The sequence below is a fragment of the Pseudonaja textilis genome, chromosome 3 (assembly GCF_049901715.1).
Source record: "Pseudonaja textilis isolate UNSWEBS1 chromosome 3, rPseTex1.2, whole genome shotgun sequence".
NCBI lineage: Eukaryota > Metazoa > Chordata > Lepidosauria > Squamata > Elapidae > Pseudonaja > Pseudonaja textilis.
The window spans coordinates 195,059,636-195,078,362 of NC_141992.1; the positions used below are offsets into that span (position 1 = coordinate 195,059,636).

Consider the following 18,727-nt stretch of genomic DNA (forward strand, 5'->3'; position numbering starts at 1 on the left):
GCCTGATCTTCAGGTTGTGTGGTTAAGGACAAATAATCTGAGTAAAATCTAAATTTTAGATTATCCTTGAAATTACTTTCTGGAAATATTTTGAATTTTCATGAATCTATTAAGCGATACTTATCAAATATTTACCAGATTAAACAGTGCAAAAGTGAGGTTATTTCATACAAAAGAAGTAGTTATGGTTTAGAATGGCAGAAACTGCTTTCAATCCGGCTACATAATCCCAATGTAGTTATGTTGTCCCAATTGAGAATATACCTATCAAAGTTAGAAATGCCTTTGAAAATACACTCATGGCATTAAGGCACAGAACTCAATTTTAAATTATCATAATGTCACTATCTTTTGTCAGATAATGTATTGTCCAATGTTAGTTGATACATACATACATACACACTGTATATTACTGTGATGGCAAATCTGTGGCACTCAGAGCCATTTCTGCTGGCACGCAAGTCATTGCCTCAACTCAGTTCCACTGTGTGTATGCGTGTGCGGCTCCTGCCAGCCAACTGATTTTCAGGTATCTACTGAGCATGCATGGGGGGGTGCATGAGGAAGATGCGTGCGCGTACACAAGGGGTGGGGGGAGCATGGGGGGTCATGTGTGCAGGTGCAGGGGAGCGGGAGGAGCGCAGGGGGGTCATGCATGCACTGCACTATGGGTACAGGCACGCGTGTGCACGCACGCATGCACACTTTTGGTACGCGACGACAAAAAAGTTAGCCATCACTGGTATATTAGGTCTGGTATGTATTGTATCACAAATGGCAAAAGCAAAATACTAAAACACAATTTAGACACAATAAATTCCACTCCTAGCATCGTAACTCGACACTTAAAAGGCAGAACAAAGAAATCTGGATTAGTTGATGATACCTATTATAATTTCACCTTTAAATGACAGAAAAGTATGGAACTGGCCTACATAGATTATCTCCCAGGAAATTATTAACATTGTCAAAAAGCAATTTATTCTTAAAACATACTGATTCAACCACAAACAACTCTGCTTCCTTCCTTGCTAAAACAAAGGAAACAAAAGGAAAAACTTTCTATCTGGATTACAATATTCTGCATCATAATTTGATGCTTAGTAAAAAAAGAGTCATTTACTGGAATTGCGAATTATTTTTAAAAAAACTTACCTGCTGAAAAGGAAAGCCTGGAAAGATCTGCAATAATAAAAATAAAATACATCAGTTTAATCAGGATTCATTGTACTGTATCTTTTCATGATACAATTTGAAAACTGGAAATACTATATTTGTTCTTGAACATTCTCATAATATCTTAATTAACAAGTTAGGCCAACAGTCAATTTAATAAAGCTGTGATTATTATATATTTCAAAACAGTAGTTAAGAATTAAACAACATGCCAACTTAATTTCTATCCCTTCCATATGCTCGTATTTTACTGTGCTTATGAGATGCATGATCAATATGTCATACTAATTTCATGTTATGTATTTAAAAATAAATGCAGTACATGGTTACACATTAATCCCTGAAATATTTAAATATTGTTGCCTTTATTATTTGTTAGATTATCAAAAAATAATATAGATATCTATAATTATCTATAACAATTGGACATTAAAGCAAACTCATTGCAGACTAAATGTATAAAATACATAAAAAATGACTCTATATACATGAGGTATATTATTATACACCCAGCAGATGTTTACTGGATTTAGCATTTTTATGTGTTTACTGAATCTTTCCCCAGGATCTGAAATAATAGGCAAATGCCGTAATTGTTCTTATTCAGTTAGACAATATATGTTTGTAAGTGTTGAATGTGCTATAATAATAAATCATGGTTGCAAACTGATTATAAGCCCTATTTAATAGATTATCTGAATCAATGGTCGTCCAGAGATAAAGTTGGTGTGTTATCTTAGTTGTCACCATACTTTGGGTGCTAAATAAAGTAGAGAAAAAAGTCTAGAAGCTTTTGGTTATTTATTGATGGGCTTCAGGAACATACTAAATCAGATTTTATTTTCTTAAGTGAGCTTACTTTTCTGTAATTTCTAATAGCCATACAGACTTTACCAGAGCAGCATGTATTCCTATTGCTAACTTCCATCTCAAATACATTTACTATACCACAAAAAGACATAGAAAGAACAAACAGCAGTAAAACATAAACAAGAAATGATAACATGTGTGTTCGGTTGGGCTTATAAATCAATGAGTCATGTGGTGAAACTTCAGAAAATTTTAAAGAATGGGAAAAAAATTACTCCCAACAATTTACAGCATATTTCTAATTCAATTTGAAACATGCGTAATGAAAATTTCAGTTACTACTAAAAAGGGCGTTGGTACTTACCTGATACGCCCGTTCTCTGTGAGCTGTGAAGAGCATCCAGAAGCGGGGAGGTGCTTCAGTCTCTTCTGGAAAGGCTGGGCTTAAAACTCTGGGACACTCCTCCTCCTCCACAGAACACCTCCTCAGCGTCCCCCAGTTTTGCGAAGACCGAGTACCAAAGTCCGGGACTCTTCTCCTAATCTAGATCCCTGACCGAAACGGAACCCCACCAGACGGAAAGAAATGGGTGGGACTGGATGCTCTTCACAGCTCACAGCGAACGGGCGTATCAGGTACCAACGCCCTTTGTCCCATGAGCTCTTCAGAGCATCCAGAAGTGGGACATACCAAAGCTTGGCTTGTCCTTAGTGAGGGACTCCGTCTGGATCGAAATCCACTCCTAAACTCTATGGACCCTCTGCAGGACTCTTCTGCCAAATGAAGCGTCCACTGAGGCGTAGACATCAATTTTATAATTTCTGACAAAGGGCGATGGTGAAGCCCAAGTCGCCGCTCTGCAGATTTCGTCGATGGAAGCCCGAGTGGCCCATGCTGCTGATGTTGCCGCACTCCTTGTCGAGTGGGCTGTAATGCCCTTAGGAACTGAAATGGACCGGCATTCATAACTTTTAGCTATGGTGGCTCTCAACCATCTACCAATGGTCGTCAATGACACCCTGTGTCCTAAAGTGGATGGATGGGTTGAAGGATAGGAATAGAACCTCAGATTTTCGAAATGCCACCATGCGGTCTAGATAGATGCTTAATGCCCTTCGAACGTCAAGTCAATGCCATTGATGCTCCAGTCTATGAGATGGTTTCGGACAAAAATTTGGAAGCACCAACTCCTGTGCTCTGTGGAAGGCTGAATTTACTTTAGGGATGAACGATGGATCCAATCTGAGAACCACTCTATCCGCATGAAACATGCACAGGCCCTTTCTCATCAACAATGCTGACAACTTGGAAATCCTCCTTGCTGATGTGATCGCAATTAAGACCACCTTATATGTCAGGAATTTGAGACGATTGGGGAATTAGATAGGCTAATTGTCTGAAGTGGCCATCTCAGACTGCCTGAGAAGTGGCAGGCTCCGCCAGTCACAAAGAGCTGCTCTCAACTGATCAGGGGGATAACCTAATAGAGCCACAAGCCTTGAAATCGCCAGATTAATAGGGGGGAAATTTTGCAAGCCGAATTAACCCAAGAGCAAACCTGAATCTTGACTAGCTGAATCAGAAACCGTTCCAGTCAGGGAATGCACAACCTCTTACCACGAAGGCTGAGCTAAAACTGGGGGACGCTGAGGAGGTGTTCCGTGGAGGAGGAGGAGCGTCCCGGAGTTTTAAGCCCAGCCTTTCCAGAAGAGACTGAAGCACCTCCCCGCTTCTGGATGCTCTGAACAGCTCATGGGAGAAACTGCAAAGCAATGCCCTTTTGCATTAATTAACAAAATGTAGTTATGGTATATTTACTAAAACTAATGTTATGAATTTCTGAGAAATGTGAGATATGGCAGAAGTCAAACACTCTTAAAATATTTTTTTTCTATTTTTTTTTTAAATGGAATTCATTCTCATGCCAATTGTTAAACTCTGGCAATAAACAATTCATTTGGAAAAGTACAACTCAATTGTTTTATTGGGCTCCCATTAATATCGTCATTCTTTTGATGCATCCAGTGTCCTACAGCGTAATTAAGGAACTAGTAATACTATGCACTCAGACTACAACTTCCTGAATTTCTGACCACTAGTCAGGGAAATCTGGGAGCTGTAGACCCCAAATATCTGAAGAACACACAGTTGGAATAGTTAACAGTCAGCTGGTACAGTGGAAAATCTACTATGAGCACTAAAAGTTATTATAATATAATAGAACAGTATATAAATGGTTTCCTTGCTTCAACGTATCAGGCAATGATCCCTGTATTTCTGTTACCTCTATTTTAAGCCCAAGAATAAGCCTTTGACAGCACATTTTTAGAACCTGCCTGTCCTTATATAGTCATTTGGGTGTAATCTTTTCAGACTTTCTTTTTCATCATTTGCTTAAGTATCTTCATGACTCTCATACTTTCAGTCATCAGTACACATTGATAAATCCAGTTCTTCTAATTTAATATAGTAAACATATTCGCTGTAGTGAGCATACAAATTTTATGTAGCTTGCAGGCTGTAGATAATAACCAAGTCGGAAATCTAGGTCTGGCCTGGCATGAACAAAGAGGCAGTGTTCAATTCTTTCTGAGTCACACATTTATTCAGATCAGCAATAACATGTAACTGTGCGTAACTCAGGAGAAGCATGACAGTAGCACACAATTTTATATGCATATTTTATGCAATATGAACTCTTAAAGAAAAGAATTTGGATATAAGGATGTCAGAGAACCACACAGTAGGACAACCGTTTGTTCCAGGATACAAAATAGAAAGTCTGAGAATAAAAATATGCTCAGCAAGCTATCTGCTTACTAACTAGACAAACTAACATGTTGAGAGAAATATCTGTAAGGAAACAAGAAACAGGCAGGCAGGAGGAACTCAAGAAGGAAAGGCCTAAAGTTTCCTTTGGCAACAGATTTCAATACAAGAGTTAACGTGTAAGTAGACTTCTTAAGGAAATAGCTTTCAGATAATTTTGGGTTATTATTTTTTATTCAACACACTAGCTCAGATCTTTACATCAAATATTGTGTTTAATTTTATTTTAACTATCATTGCCAAGTGATAAAAATTATGAAATTTAAATTGATCAAAAATGATCGAACTGGTAACTAGGAATATAATATAGACATAAAAAAGAAAGCTCCAAAAATTTTCAATATATGTAAAAACATACCACCAATGATATTACAAATAGTCCTTGACTTACAACAGCTCATGCAGTGACCACTCGAAGTTACAATGGCACTGAAAAAGTGACTTTCATGCTTACAGCCACTGCAGACTCCCCATGGTCACACAATCAAAACTCAAACGCTTGGAAACTGACTCATATTTATGACAGTTTCAGTGTTGCTTACCTTACCTCCATCTACTTAATGGCCACAGCTGTGAGCTCTGAGTTTGCAGCTGCTGAGCGAAGCTGTCACATGTGACATCTTACTTAACAACCCTTTCCCTCCAAACTTCCAGTCCCAATTGTGGTCATAAGTCAAGGGCTACTTGTAAAACAAATTTTGGCCCCTATTAAGGCCTGAATCCAGATTGCCACAGGCAGGCCAAGATAATGCATGCATGCATGCATTCATTCATTCATTCATTTATTATTTATTTATCAAATGTGTGTGCTGACACAATCGTAAGAATCTTGATGGCTGACAACATCTAACATGTACACAATTGTACAATGGACCAAGTCCCCCCTTTGGAGACTTCCACTGCCCAGGGCCTCTCGATGTCTCTGACAGTCAATTCTGCTGCAGAATGTGCCGCAGAACCTTCTGCTACACCTCCCAGGAGTGGGACCGAGAACAGACTCTAAGGGGGTGACAACCAACGTACAACAAGCAGCATTTCAAGGTGACCAGCTTACTCCCACCTGAAGGAGATGGTCAAACCTGTTCAATTCCTCCTAATCCGGCCAAGAAACAACCAAGCTGCCTACCTCACGAAGGCTGAGCTAAAACTGGGGGATGCCATGGAGGAGTACATGGAGGAGGAGGGGCATCCTATCAATCAAGCCCAGCCTATCAGACCTAAGCACCTCCCACTGATGCATGCTCAGAGCAGCTCATTGGAGAATACATAAAGTAATTTGCGTAATACGGCTTGATTCAAGTAATTATTTGATTACTTGATTCAATTATTTCATATCAATTATTTGATTATGAAGTAATTATTACTTGATTACTTAAAGATTAAGTCAAGTAAATGAATTATTCCAAGTAACCTAATTCGATAAAATGTTAGCTTAAAAAACACCTTTAAATCTGAAAGGGATAAGGTGGCATATGGAGATGCAACTATAATCAATATCTTATTCAAAACAGGCATCTTCGTGAATTTTGGTGGGGCTCACGTTTTCTAAATATTTGCCCAGAATTTATTTATTCTTTTTTTATTAAAATTAGCTTGTAATTCATCTTGCTGCAAGGCGACTCTGGGCAGCTTACAATGTTCAAATGAAATGATAGATGGATGGATGGGATAAAATTGCATTAAAATTGCAATAAAATACAATTATAACTCAAGATGGGGAGGAAAGGATGAGTTCTCATGTTTTGCACGTGATGCAATGCATCAACTCTAACCTAAAAATAAGAAACAATAGGAAACATATTTACACAGTCAACAGAAACCCTGGAAGGTATCGACTGAAGCATATTCATGAGTTCTACGACCCAATAGGAAAAGGTATCACAATATTTTCTTTTCAGGGCTTGCTGAGATTCTGAATGTGCTGCCAAAGAACAAGCAGTGGCCTCAATGACCTACAACTGTTTCTAGCTAGCTATAAAAGGACCTATTTCTATGACATGAAATATCCAATCATCCATGAACAGTCTTGTTTGTACTACATAACATCCTCAGTTTATCTTTGAAATGGATCAGTGGTTTAACATACATCCACATACATCAGAGACAATGTTTATGACAAAGTACAAAACCCCCATACTCTGAACTGCAGAGAATCAAGAGCAATCGGCAAGTATATTTTTGACAATGCTTTCCTGAGTTTCCCTGTATCACAGAGCTCAAGGAACGCCGAAGCAATTTGTGAAATAAACTGCAATAGTATTGGAAGAACTTTTAAAAATAGAAAATTATCCTAATTATGGTCTTTTCATCATTCCTCTATCAACCCATTCACTGGCAAGAAAAAATGCCAATTACTTAGTCAAACTTCAAGACTGGCACTTGAAAGCGCATGGCTAATTTATGCAAGATGGTGAAATTTTGAACACATGAGGAAATGAACTGGATTCACCTCACAATATTTTTTCAAACAATTTTGCTTTCAAAAGCAAACATTTCTTTGAACATCTGAGTATGAAAGAACTCAATTTCTCAAGAACTGCATGTGGGCTTGCCAAAAAGCCAGATAAAACAACTGCACAGCTCCTGAGACTTTACAGAAACCTCATTTGAATAAATAAGAAAGCAAAGTAATATTCAGATCATGAATATGAGAACAATTAATGTCTGTAAATTAAGTTGCTGCTAAACACTCTGGCTACCATATATTGGATGCAAGTCAGAGCTCCTATTACCAATATATATCTTAGTGATCTTGCCAAACATACCTTTGCTACTGGCTAGAATCTAAAACCCAAATGTCTGTAGAGATTCTCAGTCCTCCAGATCCTGGTTGTCCCAAAGGTGCTTTTTCAGGAGGCAACTGGACTTTGTTTTTTCTTTGAAGACATTTCACTTCTCCTCCAAGAAGCTTCTTCAGTTCTGACAGGATAGTGGGGAATGGAAAGATTTATATTCCTTGCAGACAGCTGTTCATTTGCATCCTAATAGCTATACAATTTGGGATGAACACCCTTGGAATGGTGTGGGAGTAGGAATGGATTTCCAGAGGAAAAATTTCAGACTACAGGAACCATTAGCACCACTCAGGTGACCCTGAGCACATAGATAAACTTCCAAGAGGCCTCAACAACTCTCTAAAAGGATGGAAATGACCAGCTTTGTCTGCAAAGAGTATAAATCCCCCCATTCCCCTCCATCCAGTCAGAGCTGAAAAAGCTTCTTGGATGAGAAGCAAACCGTCTTCAAAAGAAAAAAACAAGAAAGTCCAGTTGCCTCCTGAAAAAAGCATCTTTGGGACTAAAACCCAAATAGAAATTACTATCCAATAGGAAACGGCCTCAAGAGATAAAAGGCAGGAATATTTTCCACTACCCGGGACCTATAAAAATGCCTCTCAAAAGAAAAAATCAATTACAAGTTGTAGAAAAGCAAACATTTCACAGTAGCATCTGTGACCTAATTGACATGTCATACATATTTTGACCCCTGTCAGTTCTGATTAATTTAAGAAACAACGTTTCAGCATTGAGCAGCAAGTTTTATGTAACTCCATTTTGGAATATTATACTCTGGATGAGGTATTTGTGTCTATAAAACATCCCCATCTACTTAGCCTTTTAAAAAGGAAATCCCATTCTTTTGAGTGATGGGGAATTCTTACCCACTTTTAATAAAATGCATGGGTAATAGAATCTCCCTGACTTGTGAGCAATACCTGTCCAGTGATTTTAATTTTGATGCAAGACAGATTTGATTCAAATCAAACTGGTCCTAATTATGACACCTACAAAGCTGGTATAATACTGATTCAATATATAATTTAAGGCTTTAGTAAACGGTTTCAGCCAAGTAATTTTATTCTGGTGCAGAATGAATCTGCTTTGTTCTTCCTTCCGACTTCTTTCCCCTCGCCTCTCTGCAGCAACAGTAAAACAAATAACACAACTTGGGAGCTATTTCAGTGTGTTCTGGAAAAATAATGACTTTGCTTTGGACTTATCTAGCACTAATGGTCTCAAAAGGTAGACAGACTCTAGGCAGGATTACTCATATTCCTGTTGTTAATCAGTTAACAGCATCATTCAAGAGGGAGGCAAGGGTTACTCGGCGTTTCTTAATGACTAGCATGCTACATCGGAGTTCAAGGTAAGAAAAACTTCCTACACTCCTGGTTAATTGGACAGAGAGAAGGCAGCATCAGCAATGGCAACATTATTTTGTTCCGTTCTCTTTTGTTGTAAAGAGCCTTTGTAGGAGAGGGGTGTCGGTCAAAAAAGAAAGGTATCGATCTTTGAACTTGTTGGGGAATGTTAATCTCGGAAGAAGAAAGGGAAAAATTACACTGTGCTCCAACTATCCATGGCATCGCTGTATTTATCAAGGCTCAAAAGGCAGAAAAATCTAAAGCAAAAGTTGGAATGTTGAAATTAGTAAAGGGTAACAGACTTCATAAGGAGCATCGTCAAGAAGAAAATGTAAAACATTGCGGGACTTTAAAAAGAAAAGATGATGTAGAAATTGCTTTTCAAAACGTGGAAAAATAATGCAGTAGGTAATTTGCTTCTTTAAATAGTCTCTCCCGTGGTTGTGACACACACACACACACACACACACACACACACACACACACACACACATACCCCTCTGGAGGCAATGCTCCACTTTCCATCTTAAGAGAAGTGCTCTCAATTCATTATAAATTCCAGAGACTGCTGTCAAACCAAATTCATTCCTGGTGTGGCTGAATTTGTCAACTGTCTCAATAAACTAACTGCTTGCGGGAATTTCTAAATCTTGGCTCCTGATTCTTCAGAAAATTGTGCAGTATCTGCAAAGGTCAAACCAAAGAGCACTGACAACAATTACATTATCAAAACTAATGTAACAGTGCACCTATGAATGAACCTATCCAGCATAGCACTATTAATGTATGTCAGTGTTTAAATAGTCGAAGTGTATCTTCCCCTAAATGTGCTGGGCAGATTAATCAATTTGCATGCATTAACATAATGACATTGGGGGTTTTCTCAATATTGCATAGCGATTTGTAACTTCAAAGATTGGTATTAATAGTCTCTTTAGTTGACAGATGTATCTCTTGACAAGAAAAGAAATGTAACTTTTGAGTGTGTGTATGTGTAAAAATATGTATCACTTCTTACAACAAATGTAGAACCCAAACAAAATATTCCTAATGTAATCAAAATTATTTATTTTATTGCATTTATTGCAAAAATATTGCATTTATTTCTGCTCCCAGGTACTGCAGGAATAGAGCTCATGTCAGATACCTTGCAGGCCAACAGTCAAATATTTGCAAATATTTGTGCAAATCTTCATCAAATATTTTGCTTGGGGCACTTGAATGGAAAGGCAAGTAATACATTCTATAAATATTATCACACTTGAAGTTTGAAGCGGTATACCAGGAAGTTGAATACTTCAATTTTCATGTTAAGATGCAAGAACGTATCCCGACCTAATCTGTGTATAAATGCCTTGAAGCACTCTTCCAGCAAATTAGGAAAACTGTATTAAATTTTGCATTTAGGAAATCACAACTACATTTCAGTCTTTTCTCCAAACTATTACTCTGCTAATAATAATATTTCCTGTATATCGTGGGGCATAGCTCCCCACACTGCCGAGCTTTCCATTTCTGATAAGGAATAAGATCTAAGCCAAGCAATAAGCCAATAACCAAATAAGAATGCAGCTCATAAATGCAACAATCGTACATGGAATCAAGTACATGGTGATCTGGGAGAATAAAATAATGAAAAGATATGGATGAGATTTAAAAAAATAATAATTATGACAGTTTAATCTCAGAGCTCATATTCAAAAGTTTGAATTGAAACGCCTCTGAATCTTTTATTTCTTCTTCAATCAGTCATCCACCAAACTCTTAAGCAGAGTGCTTAAAAATGGCTTGTTCACCATGTAGGTCAGTAACAGCTAATATAGGTTACATTTAATTATATATTATGCACACAAATAGAAGAGATGCTCCAAGGGCCTTCACAAAGTGCTTAAATTATTTCAGATGGTTTGCAACGGTTGAAACTTATTTCAATGTTTCTAGTTAGACTGAATTATTATGTGTACATTGATACTTCTATTTATTAGGATATTTTTTTTCTGAAATTAGTGGTTTATAATTGGTTTTTGCACAACAGCTTGTTATTTTGACCTAGCCTGAACCATACTTGGAATATATCCACCAGAATGCATTTATATGTACATACTCTAAACGCAATTAAAGCCCAACATATATGTGTGTGTGTGTGCGTGTGTGTGTGTGTGTGTGAGAGAGAGAGAGAGAGATGGAGGAGGAGGTGGGAGGAGGAGATTGGTGAAAGGCGGTAACTACATCCTACTATGCTTTATTTCATTGAGGGTTGCATCAGGGTGGTGTTTGACCTCGAGGGGGCCGGGCTGTGTGGCCAGGCCGAGGTGGGCATGCGAAAATGGAGCTCACGGGCCCTGTTTTCAGTTAGAACAGTCTTCTGCAGCCTTCTGCCAGGGAAAATGCAGCTCAGGGGGGCCACATGAAATCTCTGAGCTCCGTTTTCGCCAGCAGAAGGCTGCCGGAGGCTTTCCTGGCTGAAAATGGAGCCTGGGAGGGCCGCACGTAGATCTCCCAAGTTCCCTTTTTGCTGGCAGAAGCACCGCGGGCCGGTGCTTCCCTGTTTCCAGGGTGGTCCCGCGGTCAGATCTTAAAGTACCCTCTGGGCCGGATCTGGGCCCCGGGCCTTGAGTTTGACACCCCTGCTTTAGGCTATCCAAAAGGCAGCACCAGCTTATTAGCAACTTACCACAATATAGTCTTTCCACGAAGGTTTTTTCTCATACAAGGATTCCCCACACACACACACACACTTCAGTCTATTATATTGAATTGTTAAATCCACGCAGTTAAAAGGGTTGCTCATCAGTTTCCCCGCCCTCCAATTTCACACACAGCACAACATAGTAGCCTTTGCTTGTGAGCTTATCATGGGCTGCAGCGAAGCTGGTGAAACTCCCTTTTGTCTCCTTTCACTCCAAAGTCCAGCAGAGCCAAACAAAAGGCATCCATCACTAAGTCCATTAGCTTCGGCTGAGGAGACAATTCCAGCTTGCCACATGGATAAACGTTTTTTGCTAACTCTGGCTGCAGCCACAATAAATCCTAACAGGACAATAGTCCTTTTGGATCTTTTCCTGTTCAAAATTTTGTGTGCTCCATCCTGTACACCTGAAAGTTTCCCGGTCTAATATTTTATTCCTACCTCAATAAGCCTCTCTAAAACTTTCCCTACGTATTCTAACAGAGAGAAGCAAGTAAGATGTAATGAAGCTATCATTTTCCTTTGGCAAAAAAGGGGGCATTCTTTATTTTTTTTCTTCAATAAACTACTTAGCAAACAGTCACTAAAGCTTGATGCACAAACTTGCATGCACTCACCCACTTAGCTACAACTGAGAGAAAAATGACCAGCAGTCAGAGCTTCAAAGTCTCAAAATGCAAACTGAAGCATGATAATGCCAAGAATCAAGAAATAATACAATTTTAAATACAAATTTCTGTAAGACTATCATTTTAGAGCTAAAGTGAAAATTATTAAATTTCACACATTTCCCATTTTCCCGAGGACATCAGAGTGGCCTTTTTAATCCATGACTATATCAAGGAATACAAACATACCTTGCAATTGTCAGTAGCTATTTTTTTAGTTGTCATACTTCTAGATCTGGATGGTCCCAAAATCGGAGACGCTGGTATAATTGGTATCATCAATATATTGATGATATTTCATCCTACGGCGATGGATGAGTTCTTGCCACATTTGTTAAGTGAATCACTACAGTTGTTAAATTAGTAACCTGGCTATTAAGTGAATCTGGCTTCCCTATTTGATTTTCCTTGTCAGAATGTGGCAAAAGGTCATCACATGACCCCGGGACACTGCGACCATCATAAATATGGGTCAGTTGTCAACCATCTGAATGTAAATCACCTGATGCTGCAATGGTCAACTACTTGTCAATCACCTTCCCCCAAAAGCCCAGCATTGGCTTTTTGAGGAGGGGGAAAAACCTTCTTAAAATCAGGCACCTGAATGGCAGATATAGAAACGATTCCTTGGAAGAAGACAGTATGACAATTCATTGGGGAATGCTTTGTTGGAGATTATTCAGGTAACCATAAGCACATTTTACATTGGACAGAAGTTAACAGCCAAATGTGCCAATATGGTGTGCTAAATGGCTGTGTCATCATCACATGCATTTTCATGATGGTGGATTTTTTTTTAAAGTGTATCAAGCTAAAGGGTTTTAAACTAAAGGTTTTGTTTCCTTCCTCAAAACATGAGGAAACTATATGATATAATATGATATATAGCTGTTATTGGATGCAGTCACATATATCCAAGGAATCACAGGATTCCTCAAAATAATTTGTAATAGAAACTGCTTTAGGAGACAAATTCTTGGATCCCACCATATTAAACTACTGGCCATTCATTAAGGTATTTTTTTATCTAAGGAAGATCCTACATTTAATATGGTGATTCAAATGCTTGACTTTTTGGCATGATGCCCACTAGCTGGATCTCTGTTCTCTTCTGGATTTAAGGCCAAAAGAGCCACAAGTAACCCTGGTAAGCATTACTAGTGGCCTGTTGTCATGTTACATAAATTAGTTGTGCTACACCACTCAACATAATTCAGTAACTATAACAGTACTATTCATTTGGTATGAAGGGCCAGGCAAGGATTTGTATCTTTCCTTTCTAAGCCACCAAGCTAGTCTGGTTTCGCACACTTAAAACAATCGTCCTTAGGGGCCTTGTAGTCTCTGGCTTAAATAATGATTTGTCCTTTATCTCCTGTGCTTTTCAACATCTTCATGAAAACTCAGGCACAAATCATCCTGTGTTTTCGAATAGCTATCATTAGTGTTGTTGATAAGCTATCTTCACCTTTATTTGTCAGCAGGTGCCATACAAACAGTGGAAGTGATAAACTGTTTTCTGTAGATCAGCAAGTTGATACTTGGGGGTGGGGGTCGGTGTATGAAGAAATTTCAACCCCAGAGGTCTAGATATTGGAAGGTTAAAAGAAAGTCACCTGATCTGTCAATCCAGGAAAGGGGTGGAGACAGACAAAGCCAATAAAAATCAAATACTGAGGAGCCAATCAGAAGGGTGGGTTTCTCCTTCCCATGTGATTTCTTTTTTCCAAAAATAATACAAGAGGGCAGGTCCCCATTTTGCTTTTAACTCAATTCTGACAAGACAACAGGATTGTTATTAAACAGGTATGGAGATATTATTCCTTCCAATGTTTTATTCAGGCATCAGGAAGCCTTCTTGATTTAGCATCGTGGTCAAAAGTCCATTAAGCAAGTTGTCATCAACATGCATCAGTTGTTTCTCTTTTGCACACTTACACTTATATTCCAACAACATATGGTACATGGGACAGTTCCCTAAGAACGCTTAAAAGCATACATTCATGGAAAGAAAGCAACTTCCATATCACTCATGACATAATCTAAGTCAGTGGCCTGCAACCTTTTGGGCACGAGGGACCAGTTCCATGGAGAAAGGTTTATACCAGAAATTACATCCACTACAAGTAGGCCTCGTCTTAAAGCCATTTATTTAGTAACCATTTGAAGTTACAACAGGACTGAAAAAAAGTGACTTTATGACCAGTTTTCCACAACCATTGTAGCATCCCCAATGGGACATTTCACAATTTGGTCATTTGGTGACTGGCATGTATTTATGACAGTTGCACTGTCCCAGGGTCAACATTTGCAACTTTTCGGGCTGACTTCTCACAAGCAAAGTCAATGGAAGAAGCCAGATTCATTTAGCAACAGCATGAATTACTTGAAGACTACATGAATAACTTAACACCTGTGATAAAATAGGTCATAAAATGGAATAAAAACTCACTTAACAACTGCCTTGCTGGCAACAAAAGATGGGGGCTCAATTGCGATCGTAAGTACCTGTATTAAGCAAAAAAACCCTTCTTCTGACTGCCACTTTCAGTCTCAAGGTTAATAGTTTAGTTTACTCTATTGTCACTGCACCTCGTACAACAAAATCAAACACCATCTTCAGTGCACATCATGACCACAACCATGAAAATAAACACACATCCTTCACCCTTCACACACTGAACCGGAAACCCCCGACACCACACTAACACTGTACTATACAGCAGAATTCAAAAGAGCTACTGCCCTGGGATAGAAGCTGTTTTTCCACCTATTTGTCCTTGTTTTTAATTATCCTGCACCGTCTGCCAGATGGTAATAGTTCAAAAAAAGGCTGCCCAGGATGAGATGGATCTTTAAGGATGTTTTGAACTTTCTTAAGGCAGCGGGAGCTGTAAAGCTCTTCCAAAGAGGGGAGAGGGCAACCAATGATCTTCTGGGCAATGACATTAACGCTCTGGAGTGCTGCCCTATCTGCCCCTGTGCAACTGGCAAACCAGGCACAGGTGCAGGAAGTAAAGATACTCTGTATGGTGTAGCGGTAGAAGCTCACCAGCAGTTTCTCATTCACTTTGTATTCTTTTTGTAGGTCATATTATAAATTAATAAAACTGTAAGTCTGCCACTGTGCAATCGGCAAACCATACAGAGATGCAGTAAGTTAAGATACTCTCTATGGTGTAGCGGTAGAAGGTCACCAGCAGTTTTTCATTCAGTTGTTGTTTTCTGAGAAATCTCAGGTAGTATAGTCTCTGCTGGGCCCTTCTGACCAGGGCTGCAATGTGGGCACCCCAGGTCAGGTCCTCTTTTATGGTAACACCCAGAAACTTAAAACTGGCCACTTGCTCCACTCGGTCTCCACTGATAAGCAAGGGCTAGATGTCTGATCTGTTCCTTCTATAATCCACTATAAGCTCCTTGGTCTTATTGGTGTTGAGGACCAATTTTTTGTCTCCACACCACGAAAGCAACCCATCCACCTCATCTCAGTAGGCAGACTCATTCCCCTCCCTCCGGAGATAAGTCCCACCATTAAAGCCAATTGATTAGAATTCGAATAGAATAGAGCTGGAAGGAACCTTGGAGGTCTTCTAGTCCAGCCACCTGCTCAAGCAGGAGAACCTATACTATTTCAGATAAGGGACTGTCCAGTCTCTTCTTAAAAACCTCCAGTGATGGAGCGGCCATGATTTCTGAAGGCAAGCCATTCCACTGGTTAATTGTCCTCAGTTTCAACATGCTTTTCTCTTTGATTAGCTTCCATCCGTTGTTTCTTGTCTTGCCCTCTGGTGGAGAGCAAGACAATTATTTGGAGAATAATTTGATCCCCTCTTCTTTGTAGCAGCCCCTCAAATACTGGAACACTGCCAGGGGTGGAATTCAAAAATCCCAGCAACCGGTTCACTGCCCAATTGGGTGGGCATAGCCATAGTGGGCGTGGCCTACCTGAACTTCTGGGAGGGCCATTTTTCATCTTCCCCAGAGCCCAGAGGCTTCCCTTAGACCTCTGGGAGGGTGAAAATGGCCTCCTCCGGGCTCTGGAGGCCCTCTGGAAGCTGGAAACAAGCCCGTTTCCGGACTTCTGGAAGGCCCGTTTTTTTCCCCCTCCCAGAGCCTCTGCGCAGACCCTGCACTTGCCTGCATCGAAAATGGGTTGCATGGAGACTCCTGGGAGGGGCAGGTGGGGTGGGCAGGCCGGCCGGTTGGTTCAAATACCAATTTGGCAAACCAGATGCAAACTGAACATTCAGTTCGCCTAAACTGGTCCGAACCGATAGAATCCCACCCCTGAACGCTGCTATCGTGTTGTCCCTAATTCTTAGCCAAACCCAAATCCTGCAATAAAGTGGAAAACACCCACTAACTCCACAGGGTGCCTAATAACCAAATGCCCCCATTTGCCATCCAACTAATTACAGTTTCCAATAACTCCCAGTGTTTCCAGAAGGCACAAAGAAAATGGTATAAAGGTAAAAACAATAGAGAATTTTACACTTTCGTTGCAACTTTCAACTGCTGTATGCTGTTGTGGATTCTCAAATAAACTTTCCCTCTGCTCCAAGCGATTTGCTCTGTGTGTTCTAGGAAAGACCAGGCTGGATTTGAAAATTTCATTCTAACATTTGCACTAAGTATACTGGCAATTTCTATTGTATCAACAATTCATTTTTTTTAATCTTCAAACTCTAATCCAGAGGTAAGTAACAATTTGAGAGCCATCAGCATCCTGGTCAGTTGGTTGGTTGATTGTTTAGTTAGTTAGTTTATTGGTGGCATCGATGTCTAAATGTCTGAAATGATGTAAATGAAGCAAAATACACAAGGTTGAGGCCTGACTTTTTTTTTTCTTAGTGTGGAGATGGAATTGAGTTTTCTTCTTGTTTTTGAAATGGTGTCACATCGAACTTAGGGCTTATACCTCAAAATGGCAGGAAAGCATATCACTGATCTCCAGCAGTTATGACCTGAAGTGATATAACGGCATATTGGCACATATCTTTTTTAAAATATAATTTTAACTCAAGCAAATCAAATTATCTCAGATATCCTGGAATGTAATGGCCGTTGATACTTTATAGGAATTTGAAAATATTACTAATGGATAATGCCCTTAGACATAGTCCGGGTGTCAAAACATCACATTAAGCAGTATTGCTTTAATGTAATACTGAAACCCAAATTGTTAGAGCTGTCCGTTGTGGCTTATCATCTAGCAAAATGCATAAACCCGACCAAAATGTTAAAACTGAAATGCAATAGCCTTGTCATATAAATAAGGAGAACAAAAAATTAGGAGTATGCTGAGCCTTCAGCTATCATTATAGTACCCTAATAAAGTGTATGTCTAATATGTTGGTTCCAGATATGACAGCCATGGAACCAAATTATTTAATCTACACTTGTAAAATAGGACACTCAATTCAGATAAAAATTCCTCCCATCAAAATACTGGGAAATGGGGTAAAGATGATCCCCAAATTAATCCCAGGGCTCAATGTTTTGTTGCCTTCTGCACTGTCACCTTGATGAAAATTACTCAAACTTAGTCATTATAGTCTACATTATACATACACAACTTTCAGAAAACAGTGATATACTAATTGTTAACATTAAGCAATCCAATTCTATACCTCCAATAATACATCAGAAAATCTGCCGTGCCGTTCTTTATAAATGAGTAGACATGCTACCACCATACAACAGGTAACAAAGCCACCAAACTACATTTTAATGTACTTTTAAGGGTAGATTATAAGAATACACTGGTCTACACCTCATTTTTCCACCTGAAGGCTTTCAAGGCAGCTCACATTCTTCTGCATAAGTCCTACTGAAAGGCAAGAATAATAAAGGAGTTTAAAGAAGGGACGTTTCTCAATGTTATTTAATGACAGGAACTGTTACTGATTTGAGACACCAGAATGTCTTGACAGTCCTATAATGAGGAGGTATAAAAAATGTAAAACAATACACTTGGTTCAATATTGTGAAGAATTTCAAACTCTTGTTTTTCATCAGTCAAAATATTATCTGATCCATATTAATCTTCATCAGTTATAGGTATGAACAGACTTGACTTACTTAAAATGCAGAAATTAACAATGCAATTGCTTAATGCAATCTTAAAACCTATTGTAGAAAGACAGGCATGATTTAGCTAGCTACTTATGTGACATTTAGATGCAAATTCCTAAAATGGATCATAGAAATGGTCATGTTACTTGCTTGCTTAATTTCTGCTTCCAATCAGAATGTTTTTAAATATCTCTCCTAGCAGCTATATCCCACATATATCAAAACTGATTCAATATTTTAATCAGTAAACATTATTTTTAAATGTTTATAGGCATATAATCTCAAACTGGTTTCCCAAGTTTCTTCCTTTCAAAATTGTTATTACAATTTTAACC

At 38.9% G+C, this 18,727-nt stretch overlaps 1 protein-coding gene across 15 annotated transcripts in view; it reads right to left on the reverse strand.

The window, feature by feature from the left end:
- The window catches only part of PTK2 (protein tyrosine kinase 2), a 210,428-nt gene that overhangs the window by 154,341 nt on the left and 37,360 nt on the right, over nt 1-18,727 (reverse strand). For 10 of the 15 annotated variants that reach the window (XM_087931786.1, XM_087931783.1, XM_087931779.1 and 7 more), the window contains one exon: nt 1,156-1,182. The exons of the other annotated variants lie outside the window; for them this stretch is intronic. Coding sequence is in view for 3 of the 10 variants with exons in the window: in XM_087931778.1 (XP_087787904.1) it covers nt 1,156-1,182 (27 nt within the window). In the remaining 7 variants the exon portion in view is untranslated. The remainder of the gene's footprint in view (nt 1-1,155; nt 1,183-18,727) is intronic. 15 annotated transcript variants of the gene reach the window in all.